The sequence below is a fragment of the Mesoplodon bidens genome, assembly GCF_964165515.1.
Source record: "Mesoplodon bidens genome assembly, chromosome: 3".
In the NCBI taxonomy this organism is placed as follows: Eukaryota; Metazoa; Chordata; class Mammalia; order Artiodactyla; family Ziphiidae; genus Mesoplodon; species Mesoplodon bidens.
Genome location: NC_138178.1, coordinates 44666046 through 44692849, shown reverse-complemented (window position 1 = coordinate 44692849; position 26804 = coordinate 44666046). Strand labels below are relative to the sequence as shown.

The 26804-nt window shown below is 36.8% G+C and overlaps 1 protein-coding gene across 1 annotated transcript in view; it reads right to left on the bottom strand.

Annotated features, from left to right (window-relative positions):
- UNC13C (unc-13 homolog C) overlaps positions 1-26804 on the bottom strand; it is a gene marked incomplete at its 3' end in the record, with an annotated part of 599652 nt that overhangs the window by 275035 nt on the left and 297813 nt on the right. The window contains exon 14 of the mRNA XM_081228462.1: positions 6407-6563. Within this exon, the coding sequence (XP_081084588.1) occupies positions 6407-6563 (157 nt within the window). The remainder of the gene's footprint in view (positions 1-6406; positions 6564-26804) is intronic.

Here is a 26804-nt window from a genome sequence, read left to right as displayed (position 1 = left end):
AGTTCTGTGGTCTCTGTCACAACTATTAAACTCTGTCATTGTAGCACAAGAGCTTCTATAACCAATATGTAAACAAACGAGCATGGTTGTTTTCCAATAAAATTTTGCTTACGGACACTGAAGCATGAATTTCATATAATTTTCATGTATCACCAATGACAATCTTTTGATTTTTAAAAACCATTTAAAAATGTAAAAGCCATTCTTAGCTCATGAGCTGTACAAAACCAGTTGGTGGGCCAGTTTTGACCCATGAGAAGAGGGGAGATTTTGAGTAGGGGGAGGCAGTTACTACCCCACAAGGACACTCTTAGCAAGTTTCCCTAGGACACTGGAAATTGTGGAAGGAAAAGCTCTTATAAAGAAGGTGTGTAAAAACCTCTGCATCATCTGCAGCTTCTCTCTCCCATTCCTTTGCTTCTCAGTATCTCACTCCAACAGCTGCAGTAGATTTAACCTGAAGCTAATGATGCTTAAGCTCTCGGGGTCCTTGTTTGATTCAGCTTCACTGGGAGGAGCCCTAGCTGCATGTGCAACCTGCTCTTAGGTTTTCATAAATTTACAATAGGATAAAATTATTCTGACCTGGACCAGCAAATTATAAAGTTTTTTCCAGATCATATTGAAAGCAGTTATTCTTTAAGCAGAACAGAAACATTTCAAGTAGAATTAATGTGTAAGCTATTTAGATAAGTTTTTGATAATTTAATTAATGCTAATCATATGAACATACTGGAAATACATTTGCATTTCTTGTTGATTTGAGATTAATATTGATACCAATAGAGATACCATAAAATTATAAAATGCCACTGAAACAATGCTATCAGTGACACACTAATTAATAAATGGCATAAATTCAAAGAGTATATAAGAAGTCACTTAATAGGCAAACTTGAAAAGCACTGAGATATTATTGTTCACTGAGCATGAAAGTCTAACGTTTCTCTCAGTCTGACTAAACTTTAGACAGGCTTCTTCTTGACACTAGGTCCTAACCTCCCTTTTTTATTTTTAGAGCATTTTCTTTTCTTTTTTTTTTTTGCAAATTGTTTTAGACATCATGTTTTTGTTTTTATTTTTTTTTGCATTTTCTATGATTGTAAGCATTTCCTGTCGCTTTATCAGAAAGTTCGGGTTTCCCAGGGATTTGGAAAAGGAACACATATGTTGGGGCATGGCTGTGTGATCAGGGGGAAGTGCTGATTTTTTAAAATTATTATATAAGTTTCAGGCAAACAGTATTATAATTTGACATCTGTATACACTAGAAAGCGATCACCACCACAAATCTAGTTCCCATCCATCACCGTATAGTTGAATCACTGTCTGATATACATTCTATCTCTCCCCTCTGCAACATTTCCTCTACAGAGTGACCTTTCTAAATCAGAAATTCTATCAGATTCTACACGATGCCTCAAGAATGAAGTCCAAACATCTGAGTGGGCATTAAAGGGCCTCAGCAATCTAATATCAATTCAGTAACACAATGTTCTCTTATATTTCCATCTTTTATTCTATCTGCCCTATACACTAGGCAGCCTACCTTACACACACTTTGAACTTAGTTTTGTATCTTCTCCTTGTCTTTACTTCGAAGACCTAAGGTAGTTTTCCTTCTACTTCTTGGACTTTGAAAAATACTACTCATTCCTAAAAGCACTGTTCCTTTTGGCCAGCTTTCATGAGCCTCTGAAGAGTATCCATCATTTTCTCCTCCTCAATCTCAAAGCAAATTTACAAGTATGAACTCCTTTGACACTTATCCCATTTGGGGAGTGATTTATGGTTACTGTTACACATGGTTAGGTGACTATCCCATTAGAGTGTAAGACCCAGAGAACAGAGGTAAACATTTATCTTTCAGTCCCTCTACTACCTGCTATAGTGCCTTAAAGGAGGTATCACATAAATATGTCTTGAATGAACAAGCAACCAAATAAAAGAATACCTGTAATGAAAAGGAAATATTTATTAGCATATTTGTTTTTGCAGGGCACTGGCTATGTCAGAGGGTATCTATGCTCAAGAAAAAATTGAGCTAGATAAACATCAATTTTACTAATAATTTGCTATTTGTGTCTTAAGATAACTAACTAAATAAGTTTCCTAAAAACTTTTCTTCAAAGTTGAAAAACTGACCCCCACCTCATGGAGTTTTCTTCCTTTCCAACTCTTGCTCTACCCACGGTGTTTTCAACACACATGGAGATGTTTTATCCAATCAAGTTCTTTGATAATCTTGACTCCCAGAAATCTTTGCATTCAAGGGTGTGCAACAAAACCATCTCTCCAAAAGAAAAAAGCCTTGATTTTTTAGCATTTGCCAGTTTTCATGATAAAAAATACTCTCAGTATTTCCAGTTTCAAGATGGCTGTACTCAACAACCAGCCTGCAATATTCCTAAAAAATCAGCAATCACTGCCTGTTAGCAGGTACAAACTAGCTCCAGTACACCACTGTTTTTACACTCAGTTTTCAACAACCTACTCCTAGAGATACATCTTGGACCTGAGGCATCCCCCTTTGAAATCTTAACTACATGGATGATGTTCCTACCCAAATCCTTTATCTCTGTCTCTATCATGGTTCCACTTATTAAACCTAGATCCCATGGTGAATCACTTCAACTTTCTTTTGATAGTGTCACCTATATGCTAATTCCCTAACCCTTCTATCATCTCTATTTTTTGTGTGTGTGGGAAATTTCAACCTTCTGCTATATGTTACTACATCAGAATCTGAATGCTGAGAAATTCTGAGAAAAACTCACAGCCACATGAATTGTTGTAACAACAGATTTATGCTAGGAATTCCTCTTATGTGATCCTGAAGCATTTGTCTTTCTAGTCCCTTCCCTTTTTCCAGCCTCCTCTAGCTTGTGCATCTTTATCATAGCCCTTGTCTTATATATAAGAATTTCTTGTCCTGTAGACAACCATAGAGAAGATTAGGGAAATATAGTATGATTCCATCAACTTTTCACTCCTTTATCAGAAGATTAGCATTCTCTGCAAGGACTCACACACTATTTCCTCAAATTTCAGAATAGGAACTTGTCCTTTCTTATTCCAAAGAATGTCCCTCCTTCCATCCTCTTGACTACATTTACTTCTTTCTCCTCTGGGATGTTATTATATCACTTATTCTCCATCTGATAAATCTGCAACTTCATTCTTGCAGCTAGTTCCTGTCCTAACAATCTATTACATATGTTAAAATTTATCTTATTAAATAATAAAAACTCCTACCCAACCACACAGTAAAAGTAACATCTCTTTTTTCATGGTAAAACCTTCTCACTCTTGACCAATCTCTCTCTTACCTTCTCATTCAAGTTGCTTAACAGGTTAGTCTCTATTTCATCACCCACTTTCCCTCTTTTATTCATTAATATAAAATACAAATACAATATAGAAAAATGTACAACTTTAGTATAAAGATGAATACAAAACAAAAACAAGAAAATATTAGCTGTAATCCCACCAAGTGGCTAGACTATTGGCATTTTGGCACATTTTCTTTCAGGCTTGTTTCTAAACCCGTATATATACATATATATACACACACACACACACACATATATATATATATATATATATATATATATATGTATATATATGTGTGTGTGTGTGTTCAATGTTGGAATTAGATTATATATAGATTTTTGTACGTATATATTTTCATTTGTCATTTTTTAATGGGCATTGCTCAATTATATACACTTTTCTTTAAAAGCTTGATTTTTTAATGGCTGCATTATATTTTAGGGAATAAGTGAACCCTAATTGACACAGCTATTCAATCATGCCATTCACTGAAGATCTCTATGAAATTAGGCTTTAACCTCAACTGCTTCACTTAGCAATGACCTCCTAATTGCCAAAGCCAACAGGCTCATTCCTTTCGCCATCTTACTTGAACTTTTTGCAACAGTTGACAATGCAATATACTCCTCTTTTCTTAAAATATTTTTACCTTATCTTTAATAACGTCAGATTTTTATCATCATTTTCACCCAATTTCTCTAATCATTTTCCTCAGCCGACCTTGCTTCTCTCTCATCTCCATACTCAATGGTTCTGTTCTTTTCACTTTATTCTTGAACATTTTTCATACAAAGCATGACTTTAAATAACACTTGCACACAAAAAGTTTGGATTGGAAAGAGTAATGATTTCCTTTTCTTAAATATTTGTTTGTTTTACAGTCCACATAGGTAAGAAAGCTCTTCCACTGGTTTATTTTTTGAGATTCAAAAATGTCTGGATTACACCTTTGGGAAAGATAAAAAGGGGCCTATATAATAGTGCTCCTGCCTGATTCACAAGTGACAGTATCAACTTCAGAAGTCAGGTAAATAAGAACTTCAGGCCAAGTGAAGGTGGGAAGCTTTATACTTATTATATTTGACTGAGCAAATAACATTATTTTCAATAGGTAGAGAAAAATTTAGTCAAATTTACACATCAAATCACTAAGTTATCAAGATGTAGTTTGAAGGAAGATTTCTTTTTTGACCCTGTCCTACAATAAGTTATTTGATTTACAAAGTGAACTTTGTTATAACTATGTTGCTACTGAAACACTGCAAAGTAGTTAAATCAATCTGGCTTCTCTTCTTTGGGTCAGCATGAAGTAAAGGAGCATGCTATCTCATTTTCCTCCAGGTAGCTTTTATGGAAATTAGTCGTATAAACACATCTTCTTTCTCAGAGGTAGAAAGGCTCAGTGTTCCACAAGGTTGGCTTATTCTCTACAGTATACCCAGGCAGAATATTAAAAGCAAAACAATTTTATGAGGTTTTCATAACAAAAACTGTTCTATGATCTGGTGATGGTCATAATAGTATCTTGTTGAGCTGACTAGGGAATTTTCTTTGGTCCCAGCTCTTACAAGAGCCAATCTATCTAACAAAAGTAGAGGACAGGCAGGAGAGATGAAATCCTCATACCTTATATTTATAGAGCACTTTCAACTATTACAAACTAGCTTATCTTTTACTTCATTTGATTTTCATCTTAAATTTGAGAAACATGTCAGAGCAATAATTTCTACCCTCAATGAACATATTGAGATATTGAGGCTTGAATGACTGAACTGACTTGTTAAATTTGAATACAAACTCAAACCCCATGACTCTTAACCCAAATAGTGTTCTCTTCTACCAGTATTTATTTTGATTGTCGTTAAATAACAATTACTTTTTCTTTTAATTCATTCCAACTCATCTCACATACTTCACATGTGTTTTCTTTTAAATGAAAAGGACAAGAAAAGAGTAAACATAGCAGCACATTTTTTTCCCTATTGGCTTTACACCCTTTTATTAGCTGGGTCTCATTTGTCTCTACTTTATAACACACACCTCAAAATTTGATTTCTAACAACATGATCAATAACACAAATCTATTCAGTGAACTGATTTGGAAGTGCAGTGAAAAGAGTAACGATGGTGTCATGGAAATCACCTTCCTACAATGGATCTTAGTTTCCTCCACAAACAAATGAGTACAGAACTACCTGTCTCACAGGGTTACTGAACAGAGCTACCACCTACCAACTGCCCTGGTGAAAACCTTGGGAATCTTTCCAGGCATCTTTCCCTTTCTCTCACTCTTCACACACCTAAAGACAGCAAGTGCTGTTGATTCTATGCCCTGAAAAGCTCTGGAATTTGTCCTTCCTACCCCATCTCCACTAATTCTCAGTTTAGATCTTCACCACTTTACTGGAATTACTGTTTATTTATATCCTATTTCTAGTCTTGTCAATTTCAATTTAATTATGCTTATGGAGAATGGGTTCCAGCACCAGGTACAACAGATAAATACTTGAGACTCCTTAGGATCCTGCATTTTTACTTTTCAGTGTGTTCTTGATGCATTTGATTGTCAGGTGGACAGTTTTAATTAGATACAGAGAGTTTTCTTGGCTTCTTTATACACCTAACACTTTTTTTTTACTTAGATGATATGCCTTTATCCATCAGTACCAGTAGAAACCAATAGGAAGTGCAAATGGAACCCAAATGGAACCTCCAACTGAGCTCACATTTACGAGGGAACGATATCTGCCATGGTTAATCCCAAATTTGCTTACATGGAGGATTTTCTATAAGTCCTAGTACTCTATCACAAAATGTATGTTTTCCTCCATTGGAAAAGCCATTCTAGATATGAAGATTTAATCTAATGAAGATACCTACTGACAGTCAAATAAAGGTATTTCACTGAACATGTTCCAAATAAACTTTAAGCTTTAGTCTATTACACTAAGAGATATTCCTTAAGATGTACATTCTGCAGTAAGATTCTAAGAATATCTGGAATCCAAAGCTCCTTGAAAATCTAAGTCCCATAAGTTATGAGGAGTTTTCAAGTTCAAAAATTAACACTTACACCAAAGTTGGTAGCGGCAAATCGATCTGAGGCAGAAACCTGTACATTTGTTGAAACAGTTGTGTGAGCATAGAAAGCATTTATATTTGCCAGCAAGGTGCTCATTACAGCAGGGACACCGGGGCACATGTATTTAGAAGACAGACATGAAAAGTGCCTGTAAGACAAAAACATTAAGTGCTTTAAAAACAGAATCTAATTAATTCACATAGCAGCGTATCCTCTAATATCAGCAATTAAGTAATTCCTCTACTCTATCTATGAAAAGGAGAGAAAACTCTTAAAATTACTAATTGAAAGAGAAAGCAATTTCAGCCTTTTAAAAACTTCTCATTCACAAATGTGAAGTGGCTTAATTAGAATGTGATTTGCCACAAGGATATGTGCATAATTTCTTTCAACTGGGAGAGTGTTGTGTGTACACACAAAAAGTGCAATTTCCAGTGGAATCTAACACTGTTGAAAAGCAATAATCCAGGAGTCTCCCTTTCTCTGGCAACTCTGTCCCCAATTACTTCAGTTCCTGAAATGTTGAATTGCAACCAGAATGTTCTTTCACACTTGTATTCCTCTCACACTGATAAGGTAAACAAGAGGCCCTCCTTTCATTGCACGCTGACTGAACAAGTCAACTTAACATCTGACCTGAGTCCAGTTTGTGAGCTTTTGTTATTAAGGAGTATCTTCTACAAGCAGTTTTGTTTATTGAGGTTTTGCTAAAGCCAGAGTTTAATTAAGCTAACAAATGAACAGTGAAGACAAACTGAATTATGCCAGCTTTATGCTTAAAGACGATTTCTTTTAAACCTTGAATAACAGTATCATTTACAGACATCAGAAGCATCAAGTGTTCAATTCCATTACTTCTCTCAGGAAAATTTGTTTCATTTGAACTCTAACAAAAGACTTAAAAATTGAAAGCACAACTTGTGATAAAAGTGAAGAAAGAAGAAAGAAATTCTTTCTTTCTTCTTTTGGAAGAAAGAAATTTTCATTACCTAATCTGATCCTATTTTGCTCTCATATCTCAGTAATTTATCCAACACCAAGGCATCTCTGAATTTTGTATTATTGAACACAAACACAGAATGTACCCACATAAATAAATGCTCCAAGTGGCAGCTCAAAAGAAATGGATGGAGGTCCTGGAAATGTTGCATTTCTTAGACCTTAGCCAGGCCACTCATCTAACTTCGATAAGCTAATAAACGTAGGCTACATTTTTAAACATGGATCTTTGAGGATCGTGAACAGCAAAGTATGCCGTGAGAGTTACATGATCTGTGTAATGTAACCCTGGAATTAGATGATCACTGCTTTCTTCTTTTAGGTAAATGATGCATATTTTGACTTTATTATACACTACTTATAATTTATATCTATTAAGAATATCACAAGTGATATAAATATATTAAAAATAGAAATTAAATAAAAACTAACATATGGTATCACATGTCTTTCTTTTTTCAAAACTGTCAAATAATTAGATTTGTTAGACCCAAGTCAGAGGTCAAGAGATATGGAATATGCAATGCCTAAATGGGATAATGTAGGAGATGGCAAAAGGGAAATATACATACCTAGGTGGGAACAAGAGATAGACAATCACCAACTGTCAAAATAAACTGGTGAGGAACTCGAAGACCAGAAGTTTATTTTCCTCAGCATGCATTATCTATTTAAAGAGATTCTGGAGGTCACGAGAATGAATAATTTTGTTCTTGCTTTTAAACCAGAATTAGTATTCTCCTAATGCAGGTGTGTTACTTAGTCTTTACTGCTTGCAGCTCCCATCCTGTGATTTTTGTTGTCCGGTAAGAGCAGTAGCAACAGCTTAGCAGGTACTTTAAGTAGAACAATGGAGGAACATATGAATATTCTGCTTAAGGCGTTCACGGTGTGAATTTGATAAGTGAAATAGAAAGTTTTATTTTGAAGATGATGCAATTATAAGGCATCTTAGGGAAAAATGAGTGCCATATGGGAAGACCGGGGATATCAACAACAAAGCTTTGTCTATTTTATACTTTGACTTGATTCAGCCAATATCTTAATGATGAAAATGCCCTATGAAATTGTGGCTTTGCAATCCCAAAGCAATGTTTTATAACCAAAATGAGAGGTTTAACAAATAATTTATGTTAGATATGAAAATTTATGGGTAATATAGGCAAAAAGCTATGTAAATAAATGTAATTTAGAGTTTCTTAGTTTAATGAAATATTTGCTATGTGTTTATAATTTAATGTTAATACATATTATTCATAAATAATTAGAAAACAGGAAAATAAACTGCCATTCACACTGCTGTTCTCTAAAAAAATAAATTCAATTTACAGCCAAATCGTATAATTATAATACTTTCTCTTATCAGAATTGATGAAAAATAGAATTAGAATTGATTCTATTGTTTTTCTACTCTTTAACCTTTCATTCATTCATTTTTTTTTTTAATGTTAAAGGCATCTGGGCAAAGTATTCTCCCTTTAACAACTACACATTTACTATATTTCTGTGACTATTCTTCCTGATAGGGATCTTGAGTTGATTAAAACATGGTCCTGGTGTAAAAAATTAATGTATACCCTAATTGAGAGGCATGCACATTAAAACCTCATTTTGTTACACAAGAGGAAGTGCTGTTACAGAGGTATGTAAGGGTTTGGGTGGGCCATGGGATGGAGGAGTGAGGCCTGGAGATGGATGGCAAAGGTCCAAAGGTTGTGTTGAGTCCACTAGTGGTGAACCTAGTATAGGAGAAGTCAGAGGGAAACATCTGAGTCAAGGTCTAGAGGATGAGTGATTATGTAATGGCCATGGAAGAGTGGAGAGTTTAGTGTCCCTAGAATTTAGTTTGATAGGTATTTACTGAACATGTCTGAAAGCCATGGGTATAGATACTGGGTATACAGTAATGAGTTCACTTACAGATTAGTGGGAGAATCAGTGACACAAGAAATGTAATACAATTTTGAGAAAGTTATGAAAAAGAAAAGCATAACAGTGCTATGAAACACCAAATTAGAGTGAGTGTATTGTACCTTGGTGGTGGTGGGGGGGGGCTGTCTAGGAAGACTTCTTGAAATGATGCTGGGCTAAGAGTTAATGTATGACTAAGAGATAGCCAGAGCGAGCACAGGGCTTGCTATTGCTGATAGATAAAGAATGTAATATTCCAAAGGAATGGAATAATTAAAACCAAGGCACAATGGAAAGAAACAAAATATTGTGTACAATGAACCCTAGCAATTTTAGGCTGGTGGAGCCCAAATTTCCAGGAGCACATTCTAGACCATTATATGACCAGAGGCAAAGCGAGGGGTATATACGATAGTCTTGTGCAATATGGTAGGTAAGTTGGACCTATTATATAGGTCAGAAGATATTTTCAAACAAAAGTCAAAATCTTACAGAGTCAATATAAATGAAAAATTACCTCCAACAATCTCTCATTGTTTACATGGGGTAGGAAGTGACATCATCAGAGTTAAGTTTAAAATAGATTTGGTGGGAGAGGATTTTAGGAGGATGGCTTAAGGAAGGTGAGACTGAGAAAAGAGTCCAATTAGGAGGCTATAAAGGGAAGAGATGATGGGTGTCTGAACTAAGACAGTAGCTATAGAGATAGGGAGGAGGGAATATATTTTAAAAATATTAAGAGAGGAAAACTGTCAGGACTCAGTGCTTGATAAGGAGTGAAAGAGGAGAAAGAGAAGTGATGAAGTTCCAAGGCTTCAGTCTGGATGAATGGGTGAGGGGTGCTTCTGCCCAGTGAGCTGGGAACTAAAAAGGAGAAAAAGGGGTTGTAAGGTCGGATCATGTGTCCAGTCGAGTTTGAGCTTAAGGTGCTTGTAGGATTTCCATAAAGTAATGTCCACCGGGTTACTGGAGACCTGGGCTGGACACTTAGATCTGGGGATCACTTCAAAACAATGAAAATGGGTAAGATCATCCAGGGGAATTATATAGAATGAAGAACAGTGTCAGGAAATGAAACCTGGGAAACACTGATATACAAGGGACTAGTGGAAGACCAATAAGTAAATTCTATGACTGGGATCAAACTTAAAATGATAGGGACTTCCCTGGTGGTGCAGTGATTAAGAATCTGACTGCCAATGCAGGGGACACAGGTTTGAGCCCTGGTCTGGGAAGATCCCACATGCTGTGGAACAACTAAGCCCGGGTGCCACAACTACCAAAGCTCACGCACCTAGAGCCCACGCTCCGCAACAAGAGAAGCCATTGTAATGAGAAGCCCGTGCACCACAACGAAGGGCAGCCCCTGCTCGCCGCAACTAGAGAGAGCCCATGCACAGCAACGAAGACCCAATGCAGCCAAAAATTAAATAAATAAATATATTTTTCCTTAAGTATGTCCTTTAAAAAAAAAAAAAAAGATAGGTAAAAGGAAAGCCAGGGCAATGGAATTAGGGAAAACATTGGAACGGGAGGTTTGAAGGGTGAAGGATGATTGATGCTGATAGGTACACTGAAAGAGTCTTATAAGAACATAACTATTGGACTTGACAAATAAACATCATTGTGACAGCAACAACATCGGTGTTAGTGGAGTAATAGGGGGTTGCACCGAGACGGAATAGGATGAAAAGTGAGAAGTAGCAGAAGATGACCAAGGAAAAATGGATCAAGGACAGATTTTGTTGGTCTTTAGCTAAGGAGTTTTGACTTTCTCATGTGAACTACACAGAGTTAGCTGAAATTCTCACAGAGGGAAGGGACACTGTCAGATGAATTTAGAAAGATGACTCTGAAATGGTGTAAAGATGGATTGAAATGAGTAGGTATTGGAAGCAGAAAAACAATGTAGGAGATGTAGAAGCAAAAAATGACATTTCTGCCCCACTTCCAATATAACTAAGTCCTTCACATACCACAGTCATAAGGAACAAAATATTTTCCACCTTTAGATAATCTGAAAATCACAGAATCACATTATTTCTGGTCTCCAAAATATAAAACCTCAAATATTTCTCTAAAACCTGAACTTCCTAACAGAACAGTTTTGAACTGGAGTTTAGCCATGCTATATCTGAAAATGTATTAAATCTCATTATATGACCCCTGAAAGTATGAAAACTAGGTGGAAAGCTGCTGTTTCCACCAAGAACAGCATAAGAACACCATGTAAACTAGGTTGCCTTAGGAATGTTAAGTTTTTGTTTGGTTTGGTTCGGTTTTGCCAGTGCTTCTAAAGTCTCATTCCCTCTCTGTACTCATTGTAATTAAATATTTCTTTCCGTTTCTAATTTTTTTCTCCCTAAGGTCACAGAGCAGTGAGATGATTAAGGATTAGAGTTCAGGCAATGTAAGCTCAGAAGCACCTTTCTTAACCACCAGGGTGATCTTCCCTTAATTTATCCTCCTCCCTCTCTAACGTTGTGTATTACTTGTGCATGTATCTGTTTCTTCCAGAATGTGTTTAGTTCATACTTAATTGTCATCTAATCCAGCCCACATCTAGCATAGTGTTTTATTGTACACAGGAGTTGTCCCATAAGTATTTAATGAAAACAAGTGAAAGCAATATGAGTTAACGGTATTTATGTAGCATTAGTGTATAGGACATGCACTTGTTTACTTTGAGTATGACAGTTTATCACAACATCCAATTGCTTTGTGAACATTGGGCTGAAGTGCATAGCAGTTAATGCCATAATGATCACAACTTTGAAAGTGAATTGTATTCTGCTTATAATTGGTACACTGAGAGCAGTATTTTAAATTTTTCAGAGCATTAGGCATGCATTCATCTTAGAGACCGGATAGAAATATTGTACTTTCTGATTCAGATTTAACTGAGATGATTTCTGGGGTATGATGCGAGGTAGCCAGCTGTTCATGATCTACCCCTCTGAACCTCCCATGGAAATGGCCATGAAAACAAAAATAAATGATGTAAAGTCATAGCAGCACTGGAAATTAGGGGTACCAGTCAAAGATTTCCCTATATCTGGGAGGGACTTTGCCTAAGTTTAGGGCAGCTGGATAGACTGAGAGATATTCGGTGACTATCCAGTGTCTAAACTCCTAAAATATTCACCTGACTAGAGAAGAAATGGGAAGATATTTCTGGGAACCATACACTGTACACCCCCATATCAGAAATGTGAGGTCTAGGCGGCTGGCCAGCAAGGCTGTTGATCACTTTCCTATTCCATGGTAATGGCTTCCAGATGCAATAAAGCTCTCTCGTGTTTCCCACACCTTTTCACTTTATATCCATTAAAGAGTACACAACTCCCAAGACTGCAATACAGCCTGTGCAATAGGGAATGGGCAACGGGATTAGAAGATAGTTAGAAGAAACGGTTGGAAGAACACCGGGAATAGTATACCATGGGGATTATCTATAACCTTTTATGTTCTGCTCTAGCAAGACAAGAATTCCCAAGTTGTTTACATTATCCAGGAAAAGAAATCTAGCTCTCAAACTTAAAGAGCCCACCAATAGCAGCAGGTAAATATCTTTGCCCAATCTAAAAGCAAATTGCATTTGAATAAAGTCATGGCACAGAGGGAACATTTTTAGAGGCTCACCTGCCATTATAAGATCTGCAGGTGAGTACTGGTAACGCCCTGGTGGTCTACAAATACTGATTCAAAGGACCCTGTAAGTTAGCAAACAAGCAGGATGCAAACATCTTTGTACATTATTATCTCAACATGCATACAAGCGCTTGTGTGTGCATGCACACACACACACTTATACAGCAAAAATAACCAAATAAAATGGTCACAGTGTTATCTCTGGGTGGAGCTACAAATATTTTTTATTTAAAAAATATATCCTGTATTTTTAAAAGTAATTTACCATTAGCATGTTTTATTACCCTAATCAGAAAAATATTTTAGTTATATATATATTTATAGTTTGTAAATGTTAATTCAACTTTTGCTCTATTGTTGATTTTACAAGTCTCTTTGTAACTTTTAGCACCAATAAGAAACAAAGTAATACAACTCCTTTTAAAATTTTTGTTTGACTAAAGTAAAAATTTCTTTATACTTTTCTTTTCTAAAAAAGCCACAAAACCTTTAAAGTATATAATGTAAAAAGCCTATATTATTCTTTACAGTATCATTAAATAAGATTTTTGTGAAGTTAAACAATCACCTGTAAAATAATTTTTCTTTCAAAATTTACCATACACCTAACTAATTTCTGATGAATGAGTAAATGCAAAAAATGCCATAAAATTACTATGCAATGGATGCCAGTTTTAGTACACTAAATAAAATAAATCAAGAATTTTAAAGATATTAATGAAATGATCTTGGATCATAACTTCCTAATGCAAAATATAGGGCTGACAATGGGGAAGATATGAAAAATCAAAGGACAATGAGAAAAACCCAATATTTCAATTAATAATACTGTTCTTCCCATTAGATTTTTACATCAGCTTCAATATCAAATTATCATTACTATGGTGTTTTTCTTGTCAGATTAAAACTGTAAACAACAAAAATTCTGTTGTTTGTTAAAAGGAAAATAGATCAAATTCATAAATATGAACCTCCTAAATTTGGTCAGAACTTAGTTGAACATGTCTCAATATACCTAAAGATTAAAGACACAATACTCAGGAAGTAGTTGTCACATTTTAGAACTTATATTAAAATGTTCTTCATAGAATTAGTGACTCAGGAGGTAAACAATCAGTTGGAATACCAAGATTAAAATTTTAAGCATTTGATATTAACTAAACAAATAAAACACAAACTCAGAAATAGAATTTTCAGGTCACTGTAAGAAGTGTAATCTTTTACCTGGTTGGTAAAAATTATCTGTCTTTTTTAGAAACTGTAACCAGGAGCTGGGTAAGTTAAGGACAGTAGCTGTTGTTACCAAACCAATAATTTATATTGAACTTGCCTTCCCACGTGCACTTTTAACCCTAAATGATAAATGATTAGGCAGCCAATATAATATAGGTAGTTGTGATACCAAGCAGGGCCCTGTGGGTCTCCTGGGCACAAAAGTCTTTCTATGTCCCTCCATTTCTTTGATTACAGGAAACAGGCTTCCTTCAGCCTCCATGACCCTCCCTGATTCCAAGGGGCAGATTTAAGCAGCTGTTAATTAGGGAAGGGAGGGGAGGCAAGGCAAGGGAGAAACAAACAGTCAAGAGAAACAATAGTGCAGCCTTGGGGCAGGGTCCCAGTTCCCCAACAAGAGATACACACAAAATATCTTTGAGCTGTTTTGTAGATACTGAAACCCCCACCAGGTGGGAGAAGTTATCCATTAAGGATGGTGTGCTGCCCACAAGCACAGAGACCCCAGACCGGTTGGAACCAGAAGGTTGATGATGCTGACTCCCACTTACCTCACCACCAACCCATCAGAAGAATGTCCACAAGCTGATCATGCCCTCTTTGAACCATTACTATAAAACTCCTCACTACCCTCTTCAAGTTGGGACACAGTTTTGAGGGCATTAGCCTGCTGTGGCCCCCTTTGCCTGGCAAAGCAGTAAAGCTATTCTTTTCAGCTTCACTCAAAACTCTGTCTCCAAGATTTAATTTGGTGTCAGGGTCCAGAGGCCCAATTCAGCTTCAGTAGTATGCATCAAAGTACACATTTCTTAGATGAGTGAAGGACAGAAAGAAAAAAGAGACAAATTTCAAAGAAGTAAAGATATTCATTAGGGTTAGTGGCTACATTTCCAAAAATCTTGCAGAAATAATCACCAAAAAGCTTTTTTTTTGGTATGTGGAGGGGAGTGGGGGTGGGTAGGGAGGGATTATTGGTGGTCAATTTAGAGTTATAGGTACCATGGCATAGAGCTGATTCATTCTAGTCCTTGCCCTGTTCTGTGGCCTTAGAAAAGTAACTTTATCACTCTTAGATTCAATTTCTCCATCTGTAAAATCAAAGAGCTATTAAAGATTGTAAGGGTTAGATCTTCTAACATGCTATGAATCTCTGAATACAGGTAACACATCTGGCCTACACATACACATTACTTTTCCCTACCAACAACATTTGGTTCATTGGATCCAATGGTTAGTTGGGATGACCAGGAAGCAGGGGACAAGGGAGTCATCCTTTGCTCTTTGAGAGTTTTCAGCTAACAGACTTCTACGTGATCTTCAATTTGGCAGTATTTGCCTCTGAGTTTATGTGTGCCCATTCTTTATGCAAGATTATTGTCAAGGAAAACTTACTTGCTTCTAACCATACCTTGAAAATCATTTCCTTTTAAGGCTGCAGTTCTAATACTACTTAAATTATTCCCAGGGCGGGAGGGGAAAGGGGAACAGGATTAAAAGTACAATTAGCAATTTAAAATGACTGAGTATATCCCTGCAGCAAACCATTCCCTCAAAAAGCACACCTTCAAATAAAATAGGTCAAACAGTACTACTGAATAATCTCTCAAAATGTTTAACATTTCCCCAAAAAGACATGATTAAAAAACAGTGGATTAATAATGTTAAAATCACTTGACTTTGTTTTTGCCAGAAAATGGGGTTAGTGTTAAACCAATTTAACAAAAGGAATTTCAATGCCATGGGAAAATTAGAGTCATAAAATCCAGAAAGATGTTTAAATTGCCAAAAATGAGATAGTTACTGGCATGTTTTCAGCTGAAGCAACTGCTACATTATCAACTATTCATTCTCAAAATACTATTGACAAAATATTAGGAAATTATTTGTATTTCAGATAACAAATCTGGATTCAGCTCACTTGCTATTGTCTCATATTTTGTTTTCATCAAAACAATCATCTAACTTGTCTGCCTTTCCATGGACAAGTCTGCCTAATCACACCCATCTTGTGGTTTCAAAGGATGGAAAATGCCTTTGATTCAAAAGATTTAAAAATCAGTTATTATGAAAATAGGAACAGAATGATTGGAAAGAAGCACTAAAATGCAAACAATGATTCTTAGATCCTTAGAAGAGATTTCAGAGAAACAATATAAGGTGAAAGGAAAGACTATCTGTATTCCTAATGTTAGAAATACACTAAAATAATATTTATCACATTTGCTCTTGAAAATTCAGATTAGCATGCATTTCAGTGATTTTATTCATTGTTGTCACTAAACAGGGGCTAAAATATTTAAAGATCACTTCTCTGGCCAAAAGCATCATAGCTTTACACAGATGCTATGGATTGCTCAAACTCAATTATGGAGGTTTTGAGTATCAGGGCACTGGTGAGGGACAGGAAATTAATGAAATAAGTAGGGTTTAGAGAAATGATGGAAGTCGAAGAGCAACTAAGGATGGGACCCTCAGGCTGCCTATCTGCTTTCTCTGAAACCCCTCCTCAACTGTGCCTGGATTGGCCCCTCCATGTCTACACCCTTACAGCACCCATGCATGCCCCCATTATACTGTCTTCTTATTATGCAATTTATTGGTTCAGCCACCAAAAAGGTTCGTTCGAGTTTTTCTGTAACATCTTACAGAAAAATCTGAATGAATTTTTTGGCCAACCTAATATCCTTCCTCTTCTCCTCAGATTAGGAGCTCACTGGGGACAAGAGCTTCTTTTATTGCCATATCCGCAATGTGTTGTGTAAGTCCTCGTGCTTATATCCTCAGACAGTGTCTATCAAATAAATGAATTACATCTTCTGGAATCTGGGGTCCATAAGAGCCTGGAACTTAACTTCTTGCTTGTTGATGTACTCTCGGTGCCTTTAAAACTTCCTGGCATATGGTAGGCACTCGATAAATATTTCTTAAAGGAATCAATAATTCAATTAAGCAACACCCTCCTTAGAAAGCAGGCTCATAGGAGACCTTCAAGATGGCAGAGGACTAAGACGTGGAGATCATCTTCCTCCCCACAAATACATCAGAAATACATCTACATGTGGAACAACTCCTACAGAACACCTACTGAACGCTGGCAGAAGACCTCAGACTTCCCAAAAGGCAAGAAACTCCCCATGTACCTGGGTAGGGCAAAAGAAAAAAAACAGAGACAAAAGAATAGGGACAGGACCTGCACCTCTGGGCCAGAGCTGTGAAGGAGGACAAGTTTCCACATACTAGGAAGCTCCTTCACTGGCAGAGGAAGGGGGTCGTCGGGGGGAAGCTTTGGAGCCATGGTGGAGAATGCAGCAATAGGGCCTCAGAGGGCAAAGTGGAGAGATTCCCGCACAGGGGATAGGTTCTGACCAGCACTCACCAGCCTGAGAGGCTTGTCTGCTCACCCACCAGGACAGGTGGGGGCTGGGAGCTGAGGCTCGGGCTTCGGAGGTCAGATCCCAGGGAGATGACTGAGGTTGGCTGTGTAAACACAGCCTGAAGGGGGCTAGTGTGCCACAGCTAGCCGGGAGGGAGTCTGGGAAAACGTCTGGAACTGCCTAAGAGGCAAGAGACCATGGTTTCAGGGTGTGCGAGGAGAGGGGATTCAGAGCACTGCCTAAACAAGCTCCAGAGATGGGCGTGACCTGCGGCTATTAGCACAGACACCAGAGATGGGCATGAAATGCTAAGGCTGCTGCTGCAGCCACCAAGAAGCCTGGGTGAAAGCACTGGTCACTATCCATACCTCCCCTCCCAGGAGACTGTGCAGCCCACCACTGCCAGGGTCCCGTGATCCAGGGACAACTTCCCTGGGAGAACACACGGCGCACCTCAGGCTGGTGCAATGTCACGCAGGCCTCTGCCATAGCAGGCTCGCCCAGCATTCCGTACCCCTCCCTTCCACCCCCTCTCCCCCCGCAGCCTGAGTGAGCCAGAGTCCCCTAATCAGCTGTTACTTTAACCCCATCCTGTTTGAGCAAATAACAGATACCCTCAGGTGGGGTCAAATCCAAAGCTGAACCACAGGAGCTGCAACCAAATAGAGAAGGGGAGATTTCACCCAGCAGCCTGAGGAGCAGTGGATTAAATCTCTACAATCAACTTGATGGACCATGCATCTCTGGAATACCTGAATAGAAAATGGATAATCCCAAAATTGAGACACTGGATTTTGGGAGAAACTGTAGACTTGGGGTATGCTTTCTGCATCTAATTTGTTTCTGGGTTTTATGTTTATCTTAGTTTAGTATTTAGAGCTTACTATCACTGGTAGATTTGTTTATTGATTTGGTTGTTCTCTTCCTTTTTTTAATATATATATACATATATATATTTTTTTCCCTTTTTCTCTTTTGTGAGTGTGTATGGGTATGTTTATTTCTGTGATTTTGTCTGTATAGCTTTGCTTTTACCACTTGTCCTAAGGTTCTGTCTGTCCCTTTTTTTTTGTTTCTTTGGAGTTGTTTTAGTATAGTATTTAGCACTTATTATCATTAGTGGATTTGTTTTTTGGTTTGCCTGCTCTCTTCTTTCCATTTTTCTTTTTTCCTTTTTATTACTTTTTAATTTTTAACAATTTTTTATATTAATAACTATTTTATTTTATTCTTTCTTTCTTTCTTTTCTTCACCCTTTTCTTCTGAGTTGTGTGGCTTACACAGTCTTCATGACAGGCCTGTGCCTGTGAGGTGAGAGAGCCGAGGTCAGGACACTGGTCCACCAGAGACCTCCCAGCCCCATGTAATATCAAATAGTGAAAGCTCTCCTAGAGATAGCCATCTCAACGCTAAGATCCAGCTCCACCCAACAACCAGCAAGTTACAGTGCTGGACACCCTATGGCAAACAACTAGCAAGACAGGAAAACAACCCCACCCACTAGCAGAGAGGCTGCCTAAAATCATAATAAGGTACAGACATCGAAAACACACCACTGGACATGGTCCTCCCTAACAGACAGACACGATGCAACCTCATCCATCAGAACACAGGCACCATTCCGTTCCACCAGGAAGGCTACACAAACCACTGCACCAACCTTAGACACTGGGGGCAGACACCAAAAACAATGGGCACTACAAACCTGCAGCCTGCAAAAAGGAGACCCCAAACACAGTAAGTGAAACAAAATGAAAAGACACAGAAGCACACAGCAGATGAAGGGGCAAGGTTAAAACCCACCAGACAAAACAAATGAAGAGGAAATAGGCAGTCTACCTGAAAAAGAATTCAGAGTAATGATAGTAAAGATGATCCAAAATCGTGGAAATAGAATGGAGAAAATACAAGAAACGTTTAACAAGAAACTAGAGGAACCAAAGAGCAAACAAACAAAGATGAACAACACAATAAATGAAATTAAAACTTCTCTAGAAGGAATCGATAGCAGAATAATTGAGGCAGAAGAATGGGTAAGTGAACTGAAAGATAAAATAGTGGAAATAACTACCACAAAGCAGAATAAAGAAAAAAGAACGAAAAGAATTGAGGACAGTCTCAGAGACTTCTGGGACATTAAAAGAATCAACTTTCGAATCATAGGGGTCCAAGAAGAATAAAGGGAAAAATAAGGGGCTGAGAAAAAATTTGAAGACATTATAGTTGAAAACATCGCTAATAAGGGAAAGGAAATAGTCAGTCAAGTCCAGGAAGCAAAGACAGTCCCATACAAGATAAATCCAAGGAGAAACACGCCAAGACACATATTAATCAAACTAACAAAAATTGAATTCAAATAAAAAATATTAAAAGCAGCAAGGGAAAAACAATAATTAACACACAAGGGAATCCCCATAAGGTTAACAGCTGACCTTTCAACAGAAACTCTGCAGGTCAGAAGGGATTGGCAGGACATATTTAAAGTGATGAAGGAGAAAAAACTACAACCAAAATTACTCTACCCAGGAAGGATCTGATTCAGATTTGATGGAGAAATTAAAACCTTTACAGACATGCAAAAGCTAAGACAATTCAGCACCACAAAACCAGCTTTACAACAAATGCTAAAGGAATTTCTCTAAGCAGGAAACACAAGAGAAGGAAAAGACCTACAATAACAAACCCAAAACAGTTAAGAAAATGGGAATGGGAACATACATATCGATAATTATCTTAAATGTAAATGGATTAAATGCTCCAAAAAAAGACATAGATGGGCTGAATTGGTACAAAAACAAGACCTGTATATATATCCTGTCATCAAGATACCCACGTCAGACCTAGGGACACACATAGACTGAAAGTGCAGGGATGGAAAAAGATATTCCATGCAAATGGAAATCAAAAGAATGCTAGAGTGGCAATTCTCATATCAGACAAAATAGACTTTAAAATAAAGACCATTACAAGAGACAAAGAAGGACACTACATAATGATCAAGGGATTGATCCAATAAGAAGGTATAACAATTGTAAATATTTATGAACCCAACATAGGAGCACCTCAATACATAAGGCAAATACTAAGAGCCATAAAAGGGGAAATGGACAGTAACACAATCATAGTAGGGGACTTTAACACCCCACTTTCACCAATGGACAGATCACCCAAAATGAAAATAAATAAGGAAACACATGCTTTAAATGATACATTAAACAAGATGGACTTAATTGATATTGATAAGACATTCCATCCAAAAACAACAGAATACACATTCTTCTCAGATGCTCATGGAACATTCTCCAGGACAGACCATATCTTAGGTCACAAATCAGGCCTTGGTAAATTTAAGAAAATTGAAATTGTATCAAGCATCTTTTCCAACCACAATGCTATGAGACTAGATATCAATTACAGGAAAAAATCTGTAAAAAATACAAGCACATGGAGGCTAAGCAATACACTACTTAATAACCAAAAGATCAGTGAAGAAATCGAAGAGAAAAACAAAAAATACCTGGAAACAAATGACAATGAAAACACGATGACCCAAACCTATGGGATGCAGCAAAAGCAGTTCAAAGAGGGAAGTTTATAGCAATACAATCCTACCTTAAGAAGCAAGAAACATCTCAAATAAACAACCTAACCTTACACTTAAAGCAATTAGAGAAAGAATAAAAAAAAAAACCCAAAGTTAGCAGAAGGAAAGAAATCATAAAGATCCGATTAGAAATAAATGAAAATGAAATGAAGGAAATGATAGCAAAGATCAATAAAATTAAAAACTTTTTATTTGAGAAGATAAACAAAATTGATAAACCATTAGCCAGACTCATCAAGAAAAAAAGGGAGAAGCTTCAAATCAACAGAATTAGAAATAAAAAAGGAGAAGCAACCACTGACACTGCAGAAATACAAAGGATCATGAGAGATTACTACAAGCAACCCTATGCCAATAAAATGGACAACCTGGAAGAAACGGACAAATTCTTAGAAATGCACAACCTTCTGAGACTGAACCAGGAAGAAATAGAAAATATGAACAGACCAATCACAAGCACTGAAATTGAAACTTTGATTAAAAATCTTCCAGCAAACAAAAGCCCAGGACCAGATGGCTTGACAGGCAAATTCTCTCAAACATTTAGAGAAGAGATAACACCTATTTTTCTGAAACTCTTCCAAAATACAGCAGAGGGAGGAACACTCCCAAACTCATTCTTCGAGGCCACCATCACTCTGATACCAAAACAAGACAAAGATGTCACAAAGAAAGAAAACTACAGGCCAGTATCACTGATGAACATAGGTGCAAAAATCTTCAACAAAATACTAGCAAAGAGAACGCAACAGAACATTAAAAGGATCATACACCATGATCAAGTGGGGTTTATCCCAGGAATGCAAGGATTCTTCAATATATGCAAATCAATAAAGTGACATACCATATTAGTTAACTGAAGGAGAAAAACCATATGATCATCTTAATCGATTCAGAAAAAGCTTTCAACAAAATTCAGCAACCATTTATGAAAAAACCCTACAGAAAGTAGGCAGAGAGGGAACTTTTGTCAACATAATAAAGGCCATATACGACAAACCCACAGCCAACATCATTCTCAATGGTGAAAAACTGAAACCATTTCAACTAAGATCAGAAAGAAGACAAGGTTGCCCACTCTCACCACTATTATTCAACATAGATTTGGAAGTTTTTTTCACAGCAATCAGAGAAGAAAAAGAAATGAAAGGAATCCAAATCAGAAAAGAAGTAAAGCTGTCACTGTTTGCAGATGACATGATACTATACATAGAGAATCCTAAAGATGCTACCAGAAAAATACTAGAGCTAATCAATGAGTTTGGTAAAGTTGCAGGATACAAAATTAATGCACAGGAGTCTCTAGCATTCCTATACACTAATGATGAAAAATCTAAAAGTGAATTTAAGAAAACACTCTTCTTTACCATTGCAACAAGAAGAATGAAATATCTAGGAATAAACCTATCTAAGGAGACAAAAGACCTGTATGCAGAAAACTATAAGACACTGATGAAAGAAATTAAAGATGATACAAACAGATAGAGAGATATACCATGTTTTTTGGACTGGAAGAATCAACACTGTGAAAATGACTATACTACCCAAAGCAATCTACAGATTCAATGCAATCCCTAACAAACTACCACTGGCATTTTTCACAGAAGTAGAACAAAAAAATTCACAATTTGTTTGGAAATGCAAAAGACCCCGAATAGCCAAAGCAATCTTGACAAAGATAAAGGGAGCTAGAGGAATTATCCTCCCTGACTTCAGACTATACTACAAAGCTACAGTAATCAAGACAGTATGGTACTGGCACAAAAACAGAAATATAGATCAATGGAACAGGATAGAAAGCCCAGAAATAAACCCATGCATATATGGTCACCTTATCTTTGATAAAGGAGGCAAGAATATACAGTGGAGAAAAGACAGCCTCTACAATAAGTGGTGCTGGGAAAACTGGACAGATCCATGTAAAAGTATGAAATTAGAATACTCTCTAAAAGCATACACAAAAATAAACTCAAAATGGATTAAAGACCTAAATGTAAGGTCAGACACTATAAAACTCTTCGAGGAAAACATAGGCAGAACACTCTAAGACATAAATCACAGCAAGATCCCTTATGACCCAGCTCCTAGAGAAATGGAAATAAAAACAAAGATAAACAAATGGGACCTAGTGAAACTTAGAAGCTTTTGCACAGCAAAGTAAAACATAAAGGGGACGTGCTGACAACCCTCAGAATGGGAGAAAATGTTTGCAGATGAAGCAACTGACAAAGGATTAATCTCAAAAATTTAGAAGTAGTTCATACAGCTCAATATCAGAAAAGCAAACAGCCCAATCAAGGGCTATTCAGAAAGAAGCTTTCACCATTTTACAGCATCATTTTTTTTTAGGCATCAACACTGTCCTTGGCAAAAAAAAAAAAAAAAAAGTCATTTTCTTTTGTGTGTGTTTTTATTCCTTTCAGTGAGTGCATAACATTTACAAAAATACACACCAGCAGCAGTCATTCCTAAGGGCTATTAATTCTGTACCTAGGCAAACACTCTGCCACCAATAAATGCTAAGGAATATGATGCAAATGACCGAACCAATACATACTGCTTAACACAAACTAGCTTATCCTTCAAATGAAGGTCAGAAGACCTGGATGAATGTTTCTCCAAAGAAGATATACAGATTGCCAACAAACACATGAAAGGATGCTCAACAGCGCTAATGGCTAGAGAGATGCAAATCAAGACTACAATGAGGTATCACCTCACACCAGTCAGAATGGCCATCATCAAAATATCTACAGACAATGGATCCTGGAGGGGGGAAACCTCGTGTACTGTTGGTGGGAATGTGAATTGGTATGGCCACTGTTGAAAGCAGTGTGGAGGTTCCTTGGAAAACTAGACGTAGAGCTACCATGCAACTCAGCAGTCCCACTGCTGGGCATGTACCTTGAGAAAACCATAATTCAAAAAGAGTACTGTATCACAATGTTCATTGCAGATTTATTTACAATAGCCAGGACATGGAAGCAACCTAAGTGTCCATTGACAGATGAATGGATAAAGAAGATGTGGCACATATATACAGTAGAATATTACTTAGCCATAAAAAGAAACGAAATTGAGTTATTTGTAGTGAGGTGGATGGACCTAGAGTCTGTTATACAGAGTGAAGTAAGTAGTCAGAAAGAGAAAAACAAATACCGTATGCTAACACATATATATGGAATCTAAAAAAAAAAAAAATTGTTCTGAAGAACCTAGTGGCAGGACAGGAATAAAGACGCAGACATAGAGAATGGACTTGAGGACACAGGGAGGGGGAAGGGTAAGCTGGGACAAAGTGAGAGAGTGGCATGGACATATATACACTACCACATGTAAAATAGATAGCTAGTGGGAAGCAGCTGTGTAGCACAGGGAGATCAGCTCGGTGCTTTGTGTCCACCTAGATGGGTGGGATAGGGAGTGTGGGAGGGAGATAAAAGAGAGAGGAGATATTGGGGTATATGTATACATATAGCTGATTCACTTTGTTATAAAGCAGAAACAAACACACAATTGTAAAGCAATTATACTGCAATAAAGATGTTACAAAAAAAAAAATGGAAAGAAAGAAAGCAGGCACATAGCTCTAACAATGAGTAGTGGCTTTAAAGTAAAGTGTATCTCAACAGTTCCCGTTCAAATGTAAATTACATAAAGATGACCAGTGCTAAAGTATATGTTGTTTGTTAAGTATGCCAATGTAAGAAACAATGACCTAATGTTTTTCTGTTGTTTGGTATTATAGAGGCATGACTATTGTCTAACAGAATCTCAAATTTTGTGAGACACCTTGGGCTTCATTTTAAAATAAATGAAAGACTTGTTAAACACTCAGTTAAAATGTATTTCCTTGACAGAAATCACCTCTAGAGGATGATTTAATCCTTAGTGCTTGACATGAAATTCCCGATTGTTTAGGGGTGAACAGGTGGTCTGTCAGAATATTAAGAATATATATATTTGCATAAACAGATGAAAAGCATCTAAATCTCTCAGAATTCTCATGTTGTAAACAGGTTTTTTGCCCGACCTCATGCTAAACATGTGGAATAGCGTGCTCCTTTGTAAAAGGGAGCAGACTCTCATTCTTACTGTCACAAATAGGAAAATTGCTTTTATGTTAGATGGATGGTTGAATATACCATGTGGGAACAGATCCTCCAGGTCCTTGATCAATCACTTGTCCAAACAGGAAAACTAATCCCTTTCCTCCAAAACATGAATGCTCCAAAACAAAAGAGATTTTTATGGAACAAATAGGACTAATACCTTGTGCCCTCATAGCAAATGTTCTCTCGTAAAAAGGAAGAAATATTTACAGTAAGCAGGGGGTACCCTGGAGGACTGGAAGGTTTGGTATTAATGTTCAGGTTATTTACTAGCAGAATAGATTCAGGCTCCTGCTTATGAGGAGAAATACACAAGAGGAAAATTTAATAATGTACATCCAGACTCTATGGCTTAATAATACAACCCCTTTATTTATTTGTGCTCCAAATCTGTCTTCAGAGAAATGGGAGTATGCTTGAAAGAAACCAAGCAATCTCTAGTAAAGGAGCAAGATTATGAATTTACCTGGGGATCTGGCTAAGCATAAGGGGACTTTAAATATCAAAAGAAACTGTGATTTGATTCCTTTTTCTGATCCAATATTGTCTAGGGAAGTCCAAAGAATTAAACAGTTTTGTCCTTTCCCAAACTTTTAAGTATCCATACTATATAGAGAGGACATACGTTTCTTCCTTGAAGCTGAGTTTCTTGATTTTGTGTTTTAAAAATAAGAGGGGATACTTCTGAGATAGGCTTGATATATCTAGGTCTGTTTTATTGTTGTTTGGTTGGTTTTCTGGTTATGTTTCTTGATTCCCTCCAGCAAGGTTTCAAAACAACAGAAATTACCGATTCAATAGGCAACGAGTTTAAATTCAAAGATAAATTGGTTATTCATCAAGTCTTTTTTGTTGTGGCTGCATTATTCATTGGCCAACAATAGTTTAGGACTCAAGTTACAAATGTATCATGTGGAAAATATGATCAAAATCATCTCTGAAAGTTGTGTTTCAAAACTTGACAAAAGAATTCCAGTACTCTGAAATTTCTCCAGATTACAAGAAATGAGCATTCAATACAGTATGCTCTAAAACACTTAAATGCAACATAATTCGTAGAATAGATACCTATGCCAGCTTAATTAAACATTCAAGTTCCACTTTGCTTGTTTTTGGCAACTGAAAATTTCTGACATGAAGAAATATGCCAGGAGAGGTTAATAAATGTAATTCTGATAAACAATTTCTGTTTCTCATACATTCAATTACAAATATGTTCTGCTTTTCTATTATGCACCCAGAACTTCTTACAAAGCACTAATAAAAGATGTGTAACTCCTTGATTCAAGATTTCAATTTGTAAATCTTTGTATAGAATTCAAGTGCCCCTCTAAGGCACTCCAGTCTCTTTATCTCTCTTAAGCATGATTATATTGCTATATATACAATTATGATAGCTACATACTGATATAAAATGAGTACATATGTATTTTCCTATTAAAATAATTAATTTCATCAACTAATGATCACTAATGAATAGTAAATGAAAAGATTATACTTATGTT